The 21,213-nt window shown below is 40.5% G+C and overlaps 1 protein-coding gene across 1 annotated transcript in view; it reads left to right on the top strand.

Annotated features, from left to right (window-relative positions):
• The window catches only part of LOC100710166 (heparan sulfate glucosamine 3-O-sulfotransferase 3A1), a 36,616-nt gene extending 17,700 nt beyond the window's left edge, over positions 1-18,916 (top strand). The window contains exon 2 of the mRNA XM_003453386.5: positions 16,483-18,916. Coding sequence (XP_003453434.1) covers positions 16,483-17,104 — 622 coding nt within the window. The 3' untranslated portion in view covers positions 17,105-18,916. The remainder of the gene's footprint in view (positions 1-16,482) is intronic.
• The last annotated feature ends 2,297 nt before the right edge of the window (positions 18,917-21,213 follow it).

Genomic DNA, 21,213 nt, shown 5'->3' with positions numbered 1-21,213 from the left:
TAAGTTGCTTTGTGTCACTTTTGTCTCTTTACTCAAAATCACTTTCAACCGATTGGCCTTGTTAGCAGGGAGAAAAAAGAAACCTCTACTACAGTATAGGCATTGTTCTAACCCCGACAACGAGGTTCTGCCCTGTAATTACATTCTATTTCTAAAACCATCCGTCTTTGCTCGCAGAGAGCTGACAGGCTAAAACATTAGCACGTTGTCGGCGTCTCCTCAGTTCTCTGTTACACTTCATATTATCTTGTACCCTCAACTCAGCTTCCCAGATGGAGTTACCTCTCGGCAGTCTGGGGGAAAAAAAAAGAAAAAAAAAAAAGAGGTGTTTTCATGTTACACAGTCAGTTTAACTCAGCCACGATGGAGCCTCCCGGTTTCTCACTGGGGGTCTGTTGAATTCTGGGTCACAGCCCAGCCCCAGGCAACCACTGGCTCCACTTTAGCCATTTTGTGTCGTTTTAGCTTCTGTGACATTCCACAGTGGGTCATTTTTCACCTTTTCATTCAGCGACAACCTGTTCTCCATCCCGCCCCACCTCACTGGCACCGCTTACAATCACCATCAGCGTGTGCAACTGTTGCTGATAGCATACCAGCCTCGCGCATCTCAGCATCACCTGTTCGTTATGCACGGCACTGCTGCCTCAACAGAAACGAGCGGCGTGAAGTTCCATTTTCTCCAGGCTATTTATTTAATGGATAATGCAAGGGACGTAAAATGGAAATCACGCATTCGACCATGGCTTTAACCCTGGCTCCTCCCTGCCTGCCTTCCTGAACTGCATTCATTCTCACACCAGATGAGCATAAATCATTTTGGTAACTTGCTATTACCAAGCTCATTATTTATTCTCCTGGATGTTTAAGGGGAAGAATAAAAAAAATATATAAAATATTTAAAGCTCCTAGATGTGAGGAAGGGAACATAACCTTCATCTGCCGCTGTCTGTGTTGCTCTGGCTCTAAAATTAAGGGGAAAAAACCCAAAGAGATTGTGCGAGCATGTTCATGTCAAAAGAAGCGATAAGGGAGAGCATTCATATATGCTAATCCCTGCCCCTCTCTGCTTCTTCTGTGGTGGCAGTACAACGCAGAGGGTGCAAGCTGTGCTGGTGTGCTCTCCTTGTGGTTTGGCACAGCGATGAGGAGAGCAATGTGATGTGCCAGGCGCTTTGTATTCTAAGCCTGGGAGTAGAAGGATGGAGGCAGGAAAAAGGGGGGGGAGGAGGGAGAAAATGAAATAGGAAGAGGAGACAGGGAGGAAGAGAGCACAGAGACAGTGTAATCACTTTTACACCCCCCGATACTGCTGTCCGCCTGACACTTGACTCTTACCCCCAAGCCTTTTCTGCACTCCCCTCTACAATATCTCACACTGTCTATGTGCCTTTCCTTTTTTACTCAGTCTAAACAGAAACTTGAGCTCGCACATTTTGGCAGTATTGCTTTTGTCCAGATCTGTTTTGCTATCTTGTAACTTTTTTGTTAATTTAGGTAAGCTTAGTTTCCATGAGCTTCCAGAGCTTTTTAAAGTGAACTCAAATATTTGGGTTTCATTATGTTCAAACTATCAAATTTCATATGGAAATTATGTTTTACTGCCTTTTGCCCCCTCCTGCGTATAGGTCCTGAGACAAAGCAGTGTAAGAAAACTAATGCGGTTCTGTACGATGGCATCTGAAACCAACACCGGCTCTCTGCTGTGAGGTAGTCCTAAATGTCTGAGAGAAAAATACAATGATGTTCTGAGTTCACAGCGAAACAATCTGCCAGCCTGTCTACTCCAGCTCTGTTGGCTGAGATTCTACCTGACTAATTTTGGCTTCACTATATGCTTGCATTTGAACAGAACAATGACTCCTTTTCAGAAGTTGTTCTATTTTAGAAAATCCCAGGCGGTTTACAGTCAGAGTTCTCAGAAGTATGCCAACAAGACTCAGACTTGGGTTTTCAACCTGTCAAGTTCTTACTTTAATTGTGGATGTGGTACAGTATGATTTTGAGTTCAGTTATCCCACTGTATTATCGTCTGTGCATCGATGTGCTTACCTGTGCAGTGGGTATGAGATGAAAATGCTGTTAAAGATTAAAGCAGACTCTCTTAAGAGTTTTCAGGATGCATGAGACATCTTCGCAAGCTTTTCATCTTGAGTGGTTAAAGTGAGCAAACTGTCTAATGCAGGACCAACCACACACACACACACACACACACACACACACACACACACACACACACACACACACACACACACACACACTTAACCACAGTCCTCGCCACACCCAGTTCTTCCTTATTTCTTCCCTTTCTCTTGCCCCTTGATTGAATCTTTTTTCCCCTAAAGTTGAAGTCTTGTCTGTGCAGCTAAAACCTAATTTTATCCCTCTATAGTTTTCTAAAAACTGATCAAAAGAACCGATCAGCACTAACTCACATATTCTTCCATGATGAGGAACATGCCTATTTTTTAAGTCAAACCCTCATATACTAATTGTGTATTCATCTGTGGCTGAAGGTAGTGCCTAACTAATGCATTTTGCAAGGAAAAAAAAAAAAAAAAGGAGTGCAGAGCTATTTTACTTAGATATTAAAGGACTTTGGGCTGAGAGCCACAGAGTCGGAAAGCTGGTAACTGATGAGAGATAAAAGCATTGTTACATTGGCAGATGTATCCTCAAATTTGAATGATAAACAGCCGCACAGCCTTCTTAAATGCTCTATAGGCAACCATGACACTAATCATTCATATGCAAGATCCCCGCTGGGTGTTAGTGGACTGTTTTGGTGAAACATAAGCCATATCAAGACATACTACCATGTGTATTACAGTATAATGGGAAACAGATGTGGGGCAAAACTTAAAAGGATTAAAAGTAGCTCAGAAGTTTTAATTGTTCAACTGCCAGAGTTTGAAATAAGCTCCAGTTTATCAAGCCCCAACTGTCCCTAGACATTTATGTTAGAAAAAAAGTGTTAGGTAAGGGTTGCAATACACACTGACAAAAGTTATGATAATTAATATGAGAATAGACATACAGTACACATACAAAAATAGTATTAGCCATGAAAACACAGTATCAGTGCAGAAGAAGCATTTTCTAGTGTAGGCCAAATAAACTTTTACGTTCCTCAGTGTTTAGGTGGGCTACCCAGTAGGTGGACTGATATACAATGCTCATAAAAATAAAGGGAACACTTAAACAACACAATGTAACTTCAAGTCAAACTTTTGTGAAATCAAACTGTCCACTTAGGAAGCAACACTGATTGACAATCAGTTTCACATGCTGTTGTGCAAATGGAATAGACAAGGCAAGCAAGACATCCCCAATAAAGGAGTGGTTCTGCAGGTGGTGACCACAGACCACTTCTCAGGACCTATGCTTTCTGGCTGATGTTTTGGTCACTTTTGAATGCTGGTGGCGATTTCACTTTAGTATGAGATGGAGTCTACAACCCACACTCAGGTAGGCTCAGGTAGTGCAGCTCATCCAGGATGGCACATCAATGCGAGCTGTTGCAAGAAGGTTTGCTGTGGCTCTCAATGTTGTGCCCAGAGCATGGAGGCACTACCAGAAAACAGGCCAGTACATCAGGAAACGTGGAGGAGGCCGTACGAGGGCAACAACCCAGCAGCAAGGCCGCTACCTCCGCCTTTGTGCAAGGAGGAACCGGAGGAACACTGCCAGAGCCCTGCAAAATAACCTCCAGCAGGCCACAAATGTGCACGTGTCTGCTCAAACAGTCAGAAACAGACTCCATGAGGGCACGAGGTCCACAGGTGGGAGTTGTGCTTACGGCCCAACACTGTGCAGGACATTTGGCATTTGCCAGAGAACACCAAGACTGGCAACTTCGCCAATGGCGCCCTGTGCTCTTCACAGATGAAAGCAGGTTCACACTGAGCACATGTGACAGACGTGACAGTCTGGAGACGCCGTGGAGAACGTTCCGCTGGCTGCAACATCCTCCAGCATGACCTGTTTGGCAGTGAGTCAGTAATGGTGTGGGGTGGCATTTCTTTGGAGGGGCTGCACAGCCCTCCATGTGCTCGCCAGAGGTAGCCTGACTGCCATTTGGTACTCATCTTTGAAAAAGGAAAGGGTTGCTGTTATGGCAACTCCCCCAAACGTCTTGGTGGAACCTCAGGAGCCTCCTAATTTAACTCATTTTGATCCTGTGTCGCCAGACTTCAGTGAATCTTGTGGTAATGCCAGACTTAAGGTTCCTCTAGCTCGCCTCCGGCTAGAAGCACAGGAAAGGGAGCCAGTGCGTAAAGCAGAGTTTGATCTTAAATTCCAGATTTGCCAGTTGGAGATAGAAGCTGGAGAAGTCAGTCAAGCAGCTTCACATCACAATCAAAGATTTAGAAAGCTTGGTTACCAGTCAGCAGTCTGAGAAGACAAATTGAATAACAGAGCCATCAAACTGAAGGTGAGGACACCCTTATAAAAGGGAATTCACCTGTGGCTAGAGGCGGTTCTCTCCTCCTCACTAAGGATCGTTTGCCACATGCATTGAGCTGCCCCGGAGCATTTCATTTGTTTGTGTAAAGTTTGTGTTGGGAGTAAGACGACTAGGTAAGTCCGGGGGACCCTGTACATTTTCTCACATAGGATGTTTTCTGTTAAACACACTAGGTAAGTAGGTTGGTGCCACCCATGTAATGTTTGAGCTTATTTTGTGAGTTGAGGATTAGGGCTTTGTTTCTTTTGTTTCTCTCTTAAAGTAAAGCTCAGCTAGGTTCTGGTTTGGTCTTTTTCTTCGGCACAACCAAACGCTCCCTTTCTCCCCCACATTGTTGTATGGCTTTGAGACTTTTTTTTTTTTGAGAAATTAACCATTAAAACTCTTCTGCTACAATAGTTGTACTGACCTATTGAAGTTGTTGTGTTACCCCCGCCTGCCAACGAGAAGGCGTAACACAAGATTGTCATATCTCAGTGAAGACTCAGAACTTGGTCAGCCCATTTTTTTCCTTTTATTTTAGAAATATCAGTATCTATATTAGTCTTATCCCATTTCGGCTCTGCTACACAGGTCTATAAACAGCTGCCAAAACATATTTGGTGACTGATTTTAGAATTTTTTTTAATTTTAATTTTATTTTTTTAAGCACATCTAGCTAAAGGGCCAGTGACCTCATGCCATCGTAAAAAGTCTGTCTGTCAATCCAGAAGTAATAAGTAGCGCTGCTCCTCAGAGTATTGGAAAAGTATTGGTGAAACTCGCAGGGATCACGTAATGGGTCTTTACCCAAATTGTGGTCAAAGCCACACTTTTTGTTTAACAGACAACAACTGCTAAATCCTGACTGTGTCACTGATGTTCTGCTTAGCTTTTTCTAGCATGGGGGTCCTCCCAGAAGGCTGACCAGTTGCAGCATCAATTCAGCCTCATTTTAAGACAGTCTCAAGCCCTGCTGTCTGTTTTGGGCTGCATTTTGTTCACTGCAATCTGGAGTGTCAGTCCAACTAGTGCTTTCAACAAGTTTAAATGCAAGCTCACCAAGACTGCAGAGCAGAACAAGGATGACTGTTGCCAGCTGCAGTCCAGAAGGATGAAGGTGGAGTCTGTCTGTAGGACTCACTGGGGAAGCGCCTGAATATTTTACTGTTTTTTAATTTGTCACAAAATGCTCAGCATTGAAATGTTGGCACAAAACCTCCTTATATAGTATTATTTAATAATTCATCTAAGAACACATCAGTGTGTCTTCTCAGACGCTTGAACACACCTTTACATCTGTCACAACTAGAATCTAGTGCTTTGGGAAACACTACACAATGATCAGAGTTTGATGACCAAGTGGCGTTCCTGTATGCAAAACATCTTAATGTCACGTTTCCTTACACTGGTAACTATAATGAAACTGTCATCTCTCGTTACAAGGCTGTTTTTTTGATGAAGAAAGGGCCATGCCCAAAAGGAATAAGGTATAACAGATAAAATAATAAGAGAAAATGTCTTCATAGAGCCGTTCCTGGATTGAAGGCTGCAAATTAAAAACCTTTTACAAATGTAAATTTTTGAGCGAGCTCCAGAAATGTTCAGGAAATTTAGCATTGTTGTATCTATGCCTTTGCAAACAGAAGAAAGGATTGTCTTTTTGCCAATCCCATGTATTTGTCATTGTGTTCATAGAAGGGTCTGTAGTTATCAGAGTTTAGCCTTTATATGTTCAAATCACAAGCCTTTGTCTTTTTTCTGTGTCGTAATATCTCAACAAATTTTTTCTGCAAGAGCAGAATGGAGGCATGCAGGCGGGATCTCTGCCAGCAAAGATGTGGCTTGTAACGGCTCTGTTTAGTGACAGTCTATGGCATATTCAGCATCCTCAAATGTTTATATTGAATGTTTCAGAAGCTTGAAAATCACCATGGCAATGGTTCCAAAGACAAAAGCCCTAGCCTTTTGTCATGGGTAATTATCACAGAGTAGGCCCCTTAAAGCTTTCCATTTGGCTCTGAACAAATTCACATTTAATTTTGCTCTCATGCATTTGACACAGGGCTTTTTTGTATTCAAATCAGGCTTAGATGTAGAATTTAAATATTCACTGAAATGAGTTCTGTTTGACGCAAGTAGTTCTTTCTGCTTTTTCTTTCTCCAGATTATTTCGATATTAGGAACCATGGAGAAGGGATAAGAAGGGCTATAGAAAGACCACTTGAAATTTCCTAACGAAGCCACCTTCCCCATATAAGTGAACATTCAAAAACACAATACCTTGAAAATGAGCTTTGGTATTAAACCCAAGTTTAGGTGTCTTATCTCCCACTAGCTGCTGAGTCCCTAAAAGCTGACTTAGCAGAATGAAGAATAACTGAGCTTTTGCCAAAGCCGATCCCACTGAAGTGTCATCTCCACACGCTCTGTTTTAAACTCCATGTAACTTCAAACAAGTAGGTCAGAGAAATATGAAAAAAGTGCTGTGGGGGAATCTACTCAAAGCTACATACAATGTGATGACATTATGTACAATATAGAGATACGTCCTAGGTTATATTTAATGGTTAGGTTCTCCAGCAATTTGGTTTAATGGAACATGAATCACTAAATGCAAAATTAAGCCTCATGTCTGTTGGCTGCTCTCAGTTTGTGTTGGTTTTTCCAGGCTCTCAAAGCAATAGTCAGAATTGGTTCCACATCACCCAGCTGCTTCGGATGCAAACTTTAATTTTACAAACCAAAAACGTCTTGTTTAGGTTTAGGAAAAAGGTTGTGGTTGGACTAAAATATAGTCCTTCATAGCATTGACCATTAACTTACCCGGTGTGTTTAAATATGTGATGATTGGAAATGAGACCGATTTCAGAATGGCCTTTATCCAGTACATGACGTCACCACAGGACACATGCGCATCTGTCAGATGCCAGGGGAAGTAGAATGTCTTAATGTTATAAGATTATAGAGAGAAATTACACTATTTGTATATAGTGTAACCAAATAGTGGGTGAGAAAAAAAAGTTTTTAATTTTTATTTTCATTTTATCACAATGTTTAACCTTTTTGCTTAACCTAGACTAGCAGCACAACAGAAATATTTTTTTTGAGAAGTTAATTCAACCTTATCTTTGGTTCAGATTGTAATAGCTCAACAATTAGTATATGCATATAAAGATATACATTTGAAAAAGAAAAATCAAGTATATCTCATGATTCAAAAGCTTGAACAAAACATTGGCAACAATAACTTGAAGAAATCATTTGTGTTTGGCTTTCTCCAGTTCATCGAGTTTCCAGGAATTTTTATGCAGATCTCTTTTAAGGTCCGGCCACAGCGGGTTTGAGGTCTGGACTGGGCCATTTCCACACGTTGATTCTTCTCTTTTTTAAGCCATTCTGTTGTAGAGTTATCAGTGTACTTGGGATCATTGTCCTGCCTTTTACCCTGTTTCAGCCCAGCTTAAGCTGTCTCACAGATGGCCTCACATTTAACTCTAAAGTGCTTTGGTATACAGGAGTTCATGTAAGCGTGTGAGTGTGACTGCAAAACAAGACCAAGTAATCATCATCAAGTAATCATTCCTCTACCACCATGACTGACATTTATTTGTGAAGTGTTTTTTGATATGCTGTTTAATTTTTGAACAACATAGTGCTGTGCATTATGTTTAGATATCGCTACATTGGTCTCATTTGTCCAAAAGACAGACAAAACAAGTCTTGTGGTTTGGTCAGATGGAAACCAAAGCTGTGCTACCTTGCTCTTCTTAGAGAGGAGGATTTTCTCCTGTCAGCCTTCCCCTAAAAAGGCCATACTTGTTAACTCTCTCTAATTGCATTGTCATGGTAACTGCGGCCTGTAGAATCTGAGATGTAGCTCTTGGTCTTGTTGCAATTTTTCTAAGCATTGCATGAGCTGACTTTCAAGTGACTTTGGTAGGTTGTTCAGCCCTGTTAAAATTTTAGCATTGTTTTAACACACCTGAGTTCTCTGAATAAGTAAACTGCCCAAACCTCTGCATTTATAGGTGCTCACACATGCTGAGGATCAGTTAATCAAGTGCATTTGATTACGAGCACCTGGCTGCAATTTATCCTCTTAATTCCTATAGAAGCAGCAACAATATATGTAGTTTTTTACAGGTCTGCATATAGTCCTGTCAAACCTCTCTTTTTCACCTTACTGTATAGAAGAATAAAACACTAGCACACAGATTATAAGTCAGCATGTGGATAAGCCATCCTACCTAAATGAGTTTATATGTCAATAAAGGAAAAGTGAGTGATCTTCTGTCCTTCATCACCCTGACGCTCATTCATTTCCTTACCTCACCTCCTCTCTGCTCATGTGCAGTCTGGATGTTGAAGCCTCTGCTGATGTCTGAAACCTTTCAGACATCAGCAGAGGCTTGAATGCCTCCTGCAACCTCTTTGCCTCCCTCAGTAACTCTTCCAAACGCAGTTAGAAAGGTTCAATAATTCACAAGCTAGTTGCCATAAGGATAAAGCTTATTTTTTTCCCCCATATGCAATAAACTGGAGGACACTCAGCACCAGCAAAAAAAAAGAGAAGGATTGTGTTAAAAATACTGCTGACAAATTTATAAGAACATATTGCAAAGCTGAGCCTATAAATTTTTTACTAAATCGTATGGTGGTTGTTGTATGGAAAGAAAAAAAAAAAGGGAGGAAAACCTCACAGCTCAGTAGTAGGGCGAGTGTCCAGCAGAGAGATTTATTTACACAAGATTATATGAAAAAAGAAAAGGTTTTACTACAGTGCATGGTACAATATTATTCTCGTAGTCTATTTATAATCAGGTCCACTCAGTAACAACTCGCAGTGGTCTGATTTATTTTTTCTTTACAGGCATTATTTATGAGGCCTCTAATATTTAAATGTGTATAAAATTTTCCAAGTTCAGCCTAACATTATATGAATTGCAATGGAAATAGGCCAGCATATATTTTTTCAGATTTTATGTATGAGAGTAGAAAAAAATGTGTTCAAGTGCTTTAACCAGTCTATTTATAGCCAGTGTGACTGAATCTTATGTTCCTTTGCTTTATCGTTTCCCTCACCATCTCCGTTAAGGAGCGGCTGAAAGTTTTATTCTTCAGTTTTTTCAATGAGAAGTTATTAACAACAAATATTTTTTTATAGACCTCTTTGATATTAACCAATATTTTTATATTTCAACCTAATTTCCTGCTTTCTTCTCCCCAACAGAGCCACTACGTGAAATCTGTTCATATCCCTTTCATCTACTAATTTTTAAGCAGACAGTACATTTCCTATTTTTTAAAAGTTGCCATTTTACTTAATTCATTTAAACTTTTCTTCTTTCCACCATGATGCTGTTATCTTTTGCGTCCCCAGTGTCCTGCAGAGTTTCTTTCCTTTCCGACTTACTCTTTATCAAAACCTTGTCATTTCCCAGCAGAGAGTAGTTGACTATGTCCTCCCATTTGTTTTTCCAAGAATAGACAAAGCTCTTATCTGGAAATTGTATGTCTCTCAGAATTACTTCCTACGTCTTACGGTTCCCATGGATCACTTTGGTGTAGCTCTTTAGTTCTAAGACAATTTTGGTGGATAATTTTGATGTAGTCTGTGCTTTTACAAATCATAATCCCAATTATGTTTTTTCCCCACTTTTTTTTAGTTGAAATCAATGTAACCAGCTTCATTATATAAATGTATTTTGATCAAGAGATTTATTCAAGGATATTTGTGACTGCAATAAAAAAAAAACACAAAAGAAGGTTAGAAATGATGAAAAATAGTTTTTTTTAATTTAAATTAGGAAACTGTCTTTATGTTGAGGGGATGCACACTATAGCATGAACTCAGAAGGACAAACAAAAATTTAAATCATTTAATGATTTACTGTGTTTGTCTATGACAGGGGTGGGTAACTCCAGGCCTCAAGGGCCGGTGTCCTGCAGCTTTTAGACATCACCCTGGGTCAACACACCTGAATCAAATGATTAGTTCATTACCAGGCCTCTGAAGAACTTCAAGAAACGTTGAGGAGGTAATTTAGCCATTTAAATCAGCTGTGTTGGATCAAGGACACATCTAAAACCTGCAGGACACCGGCCCTTGAGCCCTGGAGTTGGACACCCCTGGTCTATGAGAAACACAAAAGCAGAAATACACACGTACACAAAAGTTAACACCTGACCCCTTACTAACACTCGTCCTGTGTTGCCATGGTGAAGGAAAGTGAGGTCTTAAAACTGTAAGTGCAGGTATGCAGGCAAAAGTGACATTATATGGGATTATTCTAAATCCAATAGAGGGGAAAAAAAGGATCAGGTAGATCCTTCAGGACCTGGGATTTAAAAGGACAATAATCCTGACTGGGACTTGCTGGGAGGATAACACCTGTAATCTCTCCATGATAAGTAGTTGTATTTCTTACACCAAACCTTCTAGAGCTGAAAAATTAGGGCAAATGCAGAAATTCTAAAACTGTTATTTCCTCGAATAGCCACTGGAGGCTGGCTTCAGAACCACGTTTACTACCAGTTATGATAGAGCTTAAGTTTAAAATTCTCAAATTTAGAATATAAGTAAACATGTTTATACGTTGGCATGAACAAGTCTGCACCTTTTTTAAGTGAATGACATTCTAATATTGTTTCATGTGTATGCCAGCAGGTATCAACTGAGCTAGTTAATGTCAAATTTAGGATAGCTAAACTTGACTTAAACTCCATCCTCTTAAACCAAAATGTTTGCTTATGGCTCCGTAAAACACTGGTTCTTTAACACTGTACAGACCTGGTGCTATATGAATAAAATATAAATTAATTTAAGATATGATGTCATGTGGCTACTCCCATCCTTTATATACAGTTCTTGATTAGCCACCACTTATAAAGTCTGAAACATTTTGCTTCACACTACTACCATTAAACATTTCATTGATACTAAGGGGGGTGAATCGGAGTTTAAAGAAAACATATCATTTTGCCATTCATTGTTTTTTTCTATGGGATCTTAGAGAAATTTGCACAGGCTGTTAGCACAACAGCATCCCGCCTCATGAGTTTCCTCTCGGATGCCTTTATGTTGGCAGCCTTGCCAGCGATTACAGCCCGCAGGGCAGGTAAAGGGCTGTGTTGTTGCACAAGGTTGACAGAGAAGAAAAGCTCTGGGCTCAAAGGAATGGGCCTTCCCCTCACCGCACAGCAGCCATTACTCTAAATCACCCCCCTTCTTCCTCCTCCTCCTTCTTTATCCCTGACCTCCGTTAGAATCTACTGACCTGGAAAATATCTGGTGAGTCCAAGCCACCAAGAGCGGCACTGGCCCTAGCGTCGCCTGCAAACAGCAGAAATATTGAGCCAATTACAAGATTATTATCTGGTGGTAGTGGCAGGGGAACACTGTGAGAGTGTATTTATGCCTGCCAGTGCTCCCTGCTGAAAGAGGAAAAATGAATCAGAGGCTTTTGGGAGAGAAGTGGACAGTACTCATTCCCACTTGCCTTTATTTCTTTACAACTCCTGTCTATTGATAGACTTTGGCTCCCATTCAAACCCCTTTCTAAAAGGTCAAAGATAACACCAGGAAATGGCCCATTTGGAGCTGATAGTTTGTTAGTATTTGCACCTGGCTAATTCATATGCCGTGCTGTCATATTGTGTGTGCACCTGATTTACAGTAAATATGACCTTATGACACATTTAGAGTTTTTTCACCATTTATTTAAGAGACATGAGTCACAGCCTGGATATGAGGGCAGAGCTGAGTCGGTTTGCAAGTGTAATTTGTTCAGTAGGGAAGGGAAAGCATTGATGCATCAGGCCCTTTATTCCAAAGTGGTTGCTTTATAGACAAGCTTACAAAGGGCACATTTAGTGATGTACTGCCTGTGACTGTGTACATTGGATTTGGTTTTTTAATAGGGAATAGAGTTTCCTGAAAGAATCCTGGCCTCTCTTTCCAGCTAGTTAGTTCCATATGAGAGGAATGACGTACATTTACAACTTGTGTGATGTTCTGTCATGTCTACAAACTGTTTGTTTGTCATCTTCTAAACATCGTAGTCGGCCTTTGTATTTTTTCTTGTTTTGTCTTCCGTACTTAAACGTATGCCAAAGCATTGAATTTGATTTAAAGGGAAGCCTGGGTTTGTGTGCTCCGTTTCGTATTTCATTTTGGGTCTGCATCTTGTTTCACGAGTCGATTCCACTGCCTGCGTTTCATGCGTCAGTATGCTTAGGGAGTCGTTTTTTAGCAGCGTGATGAAGACATCAAAGCAGAATCTGGAACTGCAGTAAATCTCAAGCACTTGGACGGTTTGTCATCTGTTACATCACCTACCACTGCCAGTAAAGTTTCATTAGAAAGCGCTGCATGCTTCTTCTCTAGAATGGAAAGAAATGTCCCACTACAGTTCCCCTACTGTAAAAAAAATTTATTTCCCCAAGTAAAATTTTAATGTTGAGAATTAAAGTTCTTCTCTTGATATAACTTTGGTGTGTATTAGTCACATTATTGGTTAGACCTTTGACAGCTTTGAGGATTTGCTTTGGAGGTCATCACAAGTACAAAATCTGTGACACCACTCCAAGATACACCAGATGAGCGTGGATTTTCTTAACGATCTCTGCAAGCACAAAAACACGCCTGATCTACTCAAGTTGCATTGTGGGTAATATAGACTTAGTATAGAATATATACTTAATATAGAATTGGTTGGAATCAAAGTAACAGAAACTGGCTCTGCTGCATCATTTTATATAGATGCAAATCTGGCCTACTGCTTATCCAGAGTTGGGTCACAGTGGCAACCGTCCTTCTCCTCAGTAATGCCCACAAAGCCATGAGATGATTAACATTTAACTGAGTTCTGGGTTTAGCCTGGGCCTCTGACCTACTAATTGTGCCTACTAGACCCACAGGAGAAGTTGCAAGAAGGTAACAAGTGATGGCTTGATTTCAGACTCCCTCTGGATATTTAGACTTGTCACACTATACCTGAGGCTGGGCTCAGCCACTCTTTAAAAGTAATTAATTTCAGCCACTTGTAACCACAGTTGCATTCAGTTGGTCGGCACTCAGAGTTGGAAAGAGCACCGAGAGGCACATGAACAAGATCCCATGATAAATAAAATCCTTTGCTTAGAGTAAATGGTGGAGCTGTGTAAGTTAGCCAAAGCTAAATTTGGGAAATCCTGGAATAAATGTTTAAATTTAATTTTTCAAACGGAAACAAATATGCTGTTTGATCAGTATTGTTTTTTTTCAGGTAACTATAAAATTTATATCACTCTGAATACTACTTTATGACGTCTCTATTTTAACTTCCAAACATGGCTGTCTTCATGTAATCTACATTACACCATACCACATCCCTCCCTGTCTCTGAAAATTCCCCCCACTGTTTCGAGTGGCCTCGCAGCACCACGCCACTGCTGTTAGCGCATCGACCACAGGACCAGCTCAACGCACACCATGAAATATGGATGCTTCCTTTAGTACAGACTCATTTCTTTTTCATAACACAGTAATGTTCTCTTTTGCGTCGGGAACCTGTGAGGACTGCTTCAGAAGGTTGGCAGTTCCCAAATCAGCATGTTCCCAATGTAGGCAGGAAGACATTCTGAGTGTCTACCTGCATGCCAGCGTCTGGAAGTCCCCTTTTATCAATAAATAGTCTCAATGTTCTCCATCAGTGACTTGTCAGCTCTGCAGCCTTTGCAATCCCTGATGGCATTGATTTTGTTTCAAAGTACTATAATACTGCCTCGCTCTGGACTCTCGGTGCGATGGGGCAGAGCTAATGCGACAGGAAAGGAGCCTTGTCCGGGATCCTCTTTACACAGCTGTAGGAGAGGTCGCAGTTACTGAGAGGACTCCGGAGGTCAGCTGACGGTCAGTGTTGCAGGAAGATGTCGAGACATTGGTGCACCTGTGTTGACGCTGTTGCTCTTATCGACCACATCCTGCTTGTCCCCACTGTGCTGACCTCGTGAATCATCCCTCAAAGAGGGGATTCACTCAGGATACTGGATGTGTTTTGACATTGGCCTGAAGGTATTGACTTGTAGCTCTTAGATCCATTTCACCTCACACACTGAGATCAGCCAGCAGCTGTTTTAAAACCTGAAACAACCATAAAGAAAACTGACAATGCCATTCTTGTTCTCTCACTTCGGTGATCCTGACTCTGCAGCAGCTTCACTCACAAAAACAGTACATTCAGCAGATGGAGTCGAGACATAATTTGTGATTAATGAAACAAACAGCAAAGGTTGATGTCTCGATGTTGTTGACAAAACCTTATCCCGCTAAACTACACATATCACTCTCCTGTGTTTGTCATTGTGGGGCTCTCAGAGTCAAGCTTTACCTAGTCTACTGTTTTCATTATGCTTATAGTATGTTTTCTTTTACAACTATTGCTGCATATTATAAAAAATATATTCAAAAAGTTTGAGCGTGCACACATTTATTCCAATTTCCCTGCACTTTCCTCTACCTGTGCAGATGGCAGATTAATCTAAATCTGAATCTTCAGGCCGTAACAGCGACAGATCAGACAGTTCTTTAATGTCTGCACCTGTTATCTGTTCGTTGTCAACCCACCAGTTAGAGCATTAGATCAGAAAGAGCTTGTATTTGTCATTATGAAGAGTAATTGCAAACAGCCCCGAGCAAAACCAGCCATCACGTTCATCTCGGCTAGTGTCTTTTGGAAATGCACTCTGTTTGTTTAGTGCTCCGTCTCAGCAAACGTGCCCTCTGTCTTATTTCATACTGTGCATGCTAAACGGAGCATGATTGTATACCAGTGTCTTAGCAAGGATGAAAAACGGTGCCTGTCACATCAGAAATTAAAACGTGCCTACTGTCAGGCAGAAGCTGCACTTTGATTGTATATGTTACTATGCATTTTACTACATGGTATTACACGCAACAGATTCAGGTGTCGAGCACTCTCCAGAAATTTCTGAGGACCACCCTCTATGATGGTCTTCTGTCACAGGTGGGAAACTTCATCTACCTTGGGAACAGGCCGGGCCACTTAGTCGGTGCCAGTCCTCGCTTTACGCAGCAGCAGCCAAGCAGATGAATAATTGACGCTTGCATTCTGTACTTTGGTGAATTTTAAAGCTGTATTCTGCAGAGACTCTAAATGGTAGAGGGAGGGCACGTTAATCATTCATGGGCTGCTTTTACCCACTTTTGCTTAAGGTCGCTGTCCTGAAGCCGGCTGGGCAGGAGAGTGGAGGTAGAGGGATGTGAAAGAAAAAGGTGAAAGGATGCAATTTATAACTACAACCAAATATTATAATCTCAGGGATTGCTCTAGCTGAACTTCATCACCGGGATTTCATTTCATTTTGGATCAGTATGTGGCTGTGCATTGTGTTCAGATTGCTCAAGTGGAACCATTTATATGAGGAATTTCCCAAATTATGTTTGAAATAAACATAATGTTGAACCGTATGTGAAGCTTGTGAGGAGGAAAGAAGTCTCGCTATCCACTTGAATGGATTTTTTGGATACTTTTTTTTCATCAGTTGAAAAAGAATGGTAAGAAGGTGATCATACTGCGAGGGCATTGAGTATTAATATTTTATAACTGGCATTACCATAGTAGAGGTATAGAGATTGACATTCTCTCTTTTTTGCTCTGGACAAGAGTGAGGAATACCCCCTTTCAAATGCACCCAAGGGAGAGCCCCCTCTTTTACAACCACACCACATCTCTTTACATCCACAGGCGTTCCTGAAAGCGGAGCTGCGGCAAACCTGCCAATCAACATTTGGTCACGCATGAGAGAAATCAAATAAATAAACTTCTGCAGGCAAACTGTTACCAGTGTTATTCTTGATTGATTGGATTCAATGTTTTTGATGACATAGCTGGAGTTCATCCAGTTTTAATGTTTATTGTTGTAAGAGTGGTTGTGTAACTACAACAGTTGCTTAGTAGGTTTCGGTGAAGAGTGCAGGTCAAATAAATATTTCACTTCCTTTTTTCTCTCTCACTATTTTCTCTTCTCAGAGAGCTGATGCCCAAGACCCTGGAGGGCCAAATCACAATGGAGAAAACCCCCAGCTACTTTGTGACCAGGGAAGCTCCTGCTCGAATCTCCGCCATGTCCCGGAACACCAAGCTGATCGTCGTAGTGAGGGATCCTGTCACTAGAGCTATCTCCGACTACACACAGACGCTGTCTAAGAAGCCTGACATTCCCTCGTTTGAGAGCCTCACCTTTAAAAATAGGACTACAGGGCTCATTGACACATCATGGAGCGCCATCCAGATTGGCATCTACGCCAAGCACCTGGACAACTGGCTGCAGTACTTCCCCATGGAGCAGATCCTGTTTGTGAGCGGCGAGCGTTTGATCAGCGACCCAGCTGGAGAGCTGGGCCGTGTGCAAGACTTTCTCGGGCTCAAGAGGATCATCACAGACAAACATTTTTATTTCAACCAGACCAAGGGATTCCCGTGCCTGAAGAAAGCAGAAGGCAGCAGCAAGCCCCACTGCCTTGGAAAAACCAAAGGGCGAACCCATCCAAACATTGACCCTGAGGTGGTGCAGAGACTACGAGACTTCTACAGACCCTTCAACATGAAGTTCTACCAGATGACAGGAAGATTTTTTGGTTGGGATGACTGAATGTTTAGTTTAATTTGGGTTTTTTTCTCTTGAAGTTGAGGACTATCAGAGAGACTGCAAAGGGTCACAACTGACAGAAAATCAATATAAGATTTTGAGAATAAAGTTTTGTTGTTATGAGAATAAAGTTTTAATTACAATAACATAGTTATTGGGGAAAAAAGGCTACTTTGGCAAAAAAAAAAAAAAATTAATGGATAATTCCAAACATATATAATTATCATATTAAATTTAGTTTATTAAAAATTTTGTATATAGAAATAGTTATATTTTAAAAAATGATTAAATAATTTTTAATAATAATTATTTGCTATATATTTGAATGATAGTACTTTTAATTAAAGTAGTCAACCCCCTGCCAACCACAGGTCACTAGGGAAAAATGTGTGTTCCGCAACCGGTTGGCGAGTGGTTGCCGGAGGTTGCTGGATGTTGCCAAGTGAGATCTGGCCACAGACCTTCTTGATTATTTCGGAGGCTAACAGATTGCAGTGTTGCCTGTGGACGACCCAAGCTTGTCTCTAAACACTCACCAAACACTTAATGAGAAGAAAACATTCTGCTTCAAAGCATCTTCATTACAAACTGTATGAGACGGCTGCAACTCGCTAGCAACCTAAGGCAAGGAGATTGCCTGTTTGCAGCCAATTTCACCTAGCTACTGGCAGAAAACCCCAGCAACCACTTTACAGCTGGTCAGAGAATATTCATTTTTTGATGGCTGCTAGGGGCTGGCTGGTCTCTAAATCTGTGTGACTACAGCCTAAAATATCAGAAAAAGGATTCGTGGATTTAAACCCAGAATCTCCATATTTACAGACTTTAGGCATGGCTGTGAACTGAGCCAGGTTAGAAGGAAATGATATACTGATTTAAAAGAAGTGATAGCTTTTGTTTATTAGTTCACTTGCATATGCATCATTTGACATTTGTGTTTTTTTACGAGTAGCTTACTGAGGGTGAAACTTTTTTCTGCTACTTTATTCAGAACATTGGAGTTCAAAAACCATGGAAATTCCTTACACTTTCTCTAAAAATTATTTCCCTAGTGGTTTTTAACCCCTTATAAATGGCATAGCTTTATGCTAATCTTGTATTTTTCTCAAATTAGTGCAAATTAATATTCAAAATTTAAAAATAAAAAAAAACTATATATGTAAAATTATTATAATCATTATTATTATTATATTATCAATATTAGTATTGCCACTTTTAATGCCTTTTTTTTTTTTGCCGAGATATGACATTTTTTCCTAATAATTTCGAAGAATATTTACACTTTTTCCAAGAACCAGTACTTTTATGCACTTGTTTGCTTACCGTTCTCTTAGATTCCCAAATCTGTTCTCAAAGTCTTGTATTTTTTTTCCAAACAGTGTTCCCACCACTCCATCCTCAGCATTAACGCACTAGCAGCAATACGGGCCGTTAAAAAAGAGCAAGACGCCCTATCTCACCTCAGTGGCAGTTTTGATATGCAATATTTCTCTGCTACATTTCCATCCTCAGAGCTCATTGTGATCCACGCTCATGGAGATGTTTTCTTCAAAAAAAGAAAAAAATAGAGTGAGTTGTTGAAGGATTTGCATCATATCTGTCTGCATTATCTGGGGAAACTTTTTTTTCTTTCACGTTGCAAGTCCTCGGCTGTGAAATGGAAATTATTGTGTGCTGTGCTTCCTCAAGAGGATGGGTGAAATCCCATAGTGTCCAGGGGCTTCTGATAAAAACTAATGCCATATATTAAACATAACTGCTTTAAAATGTTCACATTTTTTCTAGCAAAAGTAATATGAAAAGATAAAACATAGTTATTTTTTGAAATGTATTTATTCGAGAGGTACACGAGAAGCAAGTATGCATTCTGAGCAACTCCTTGGTGAGTGTTTCCTCGTTTATTATTATGTTTTCCGTGCTTTTAGAGTTTTGTTTGTTTTGTACTGTGTGCGCTAAAAACGTGTTATCCTCGTTTTAATTTCAGGTCATTCATTTCATTATGTATTTACTATACATGGATGAATGTGGTGTGGGAATACTTTCAGTTCCAGAGTTGTGAGTTTGTTATTTCAAGGGTCGTTTACCCACCTTCAGTTAATGAAGCTGCAAGCAAAGATAGCACTCACTGTTATTCAAGAGACATCGACTCCATTGGAGGAAAAGGGCCTTCCCAAACTGTGACTCAGATTTCCTCAACATGCCTCCTTGTGTATTGAATACACTTAATGTCACTTGCCTTCCTTGCTTTGAGGCAATGTGTGCATGTGTGTGTGTGTGTGTGTGTGTGTGTGTGTGTGTGTGTGTGTGTGGACACTGTGCTAAACCCAGGGAGCATGAGAACAATGACTGAGTTGTGTTCCTTCTTTGTCCACTTGTATTGTGAGCTACTTTCTGAAAGCAGATGTGCCTCAAAAGATAACGCAATCAACAATGTTAACAATGTTATTTTCTGTGTGTGTGTGTGTTTGTGCGTGGCTGTGCGAGAGAGCTTCAGAGAAGAACCTTATATAGACTTTGGGGAGATTATGTAACCAATCTAACTTTATTGTTGCGACTGTTTCTGTCTTAAAGTGTTGAGTTTTTTTCGGGCACTCGTTGAATAAAAGATGTTATATGTAAATATTTTGTGTACCCGAGCCCCTCTCTCTCTCTCTTTTTTGGGGGTTGGGGGGGATCATAGCTGTAACTTCATTGCAAAAATCCAGGCATAAGGTGTATCCACACTCATAAGGATGAGACACTAAAGCTCAGCCTCCTACAGGATGATAACACCCATTGGTTCCTGCTTTCCCGTCTCTTCTGTTACACCTTCCCATATTGTCTCAGCTTATCTCTGCCCAGCCTCCACGGAAGAGTGTCAAAAGGACTCATTGGGCATTTTACAAGATGGTTAAAGTCTGAAAGCCTTTTTGGTGTGGGGAGCATCTTGAAAACTTAGGTACAAGCATTTTTTGGGGAATAAAGCCGGGAAGTTGAAGTAGTACCTGTGGGGTCCTTGGGCTGGAAAATGCATTTAGTTTGCATATGACAAACAGAGCAAATAAACACCTGCACTACCTAAACACTTATTTTTTCTTTTAGTTTGCACGTCCATAACTGTAAAACAAATATTGTGTGCTATGCTTCTTAAAGTGGTTTGGTGAAATCACACTGTGTCCGGGGGCTTTTGATAAAACGCTAATGCCATGTATTAAACATAACTGCTTTACTTTATTTTTTTACATTTTTCTAGCGAAAGTAATATAAAAAGGTAGAACATTGTTTTTTTTTCACATGTATTTATTTGAGAAGTACACGAACAGTGAGTATGCATTTTGAGCAGCTCCTTGGTGAGTTCTTCCTCTTTTATATTCTAGTGTGTTGGCAGCAACTTGAAGACTCAAGAACAGGCTTATTGTAGAATAAAGTCCAGGAAGCTGAAGTAATTTTTGGGAGCTCTTTGGGTTGGTAACTGCATTTGTTTACATTTGATAAATAAGGCTAAATGTGTTGCAATTTTGTTAATCCATGACAAACTTTGTTCATCTGTTCTGCATGTCAAAAATATCACAGGTAAGGTTCTCGGTCCTGGTCCTTGCACAGAAACACTAAGGTTGGCCAGAAAAGAGAAAGACGTCATTAGTTGGATCAAGTCTGCTTTCACCAGGATACAAGAAAAAGAAAAGGCTGATGTGGACATTGTGAGCCATATTCAAAATCTGATAAATGCATTGAACACGCTATTGTAACCTAAGCTTGCACCTCCCGCAGCTTATCCATTGTGCATGCCAACTTTTTAGGCATCTGGGTTCATACACATCACGGATGGCCGGTTAAGCTTGTGACACACCCAACAAATAAAAGCAAAGGTTCTTCGATCTACTGTGCCTACTGTTTCAAAGAAGCGTGCTGTGCGAAACATTGCTTTAACCCTTGTTTCTATGTTCTGCAAAACAGGTGAGCTTTAGTCTTATAGCAGTGCAGTCTGAAACAAGTACAGTACCCTTATAACCTCTAAATTACAGGAGCACACAGTGCTTGTCGACTCTTGTTCTTTTGCATTTTGCTGGCATGCATTGTTTGACAGCTAGTACAGATTAAAGGATGTCAGACTTTCTCTAAGATCTCATGAC

The sequence above is a fragment of the Oreochromis niloticus genome, linkage group LG8 (assembly GCF_001858045.2).
Source record: "Oreochromis niloticus isolate F11D_XX linkage group LG8, O_niloticus_UMD_NMBU, whole genome shotgun sequence".
Lineage (NCBI taxonomy): Eukaryota > Metazoa > Chordata > Actinopteri > Cichliformes > Cichlidae > Oreochromis > Oreochromis niloticus.
Note: the sequence above shows the minus strand (reverse complement) of the source record. Positions and strands in the feature narration are given on the sequence as shown.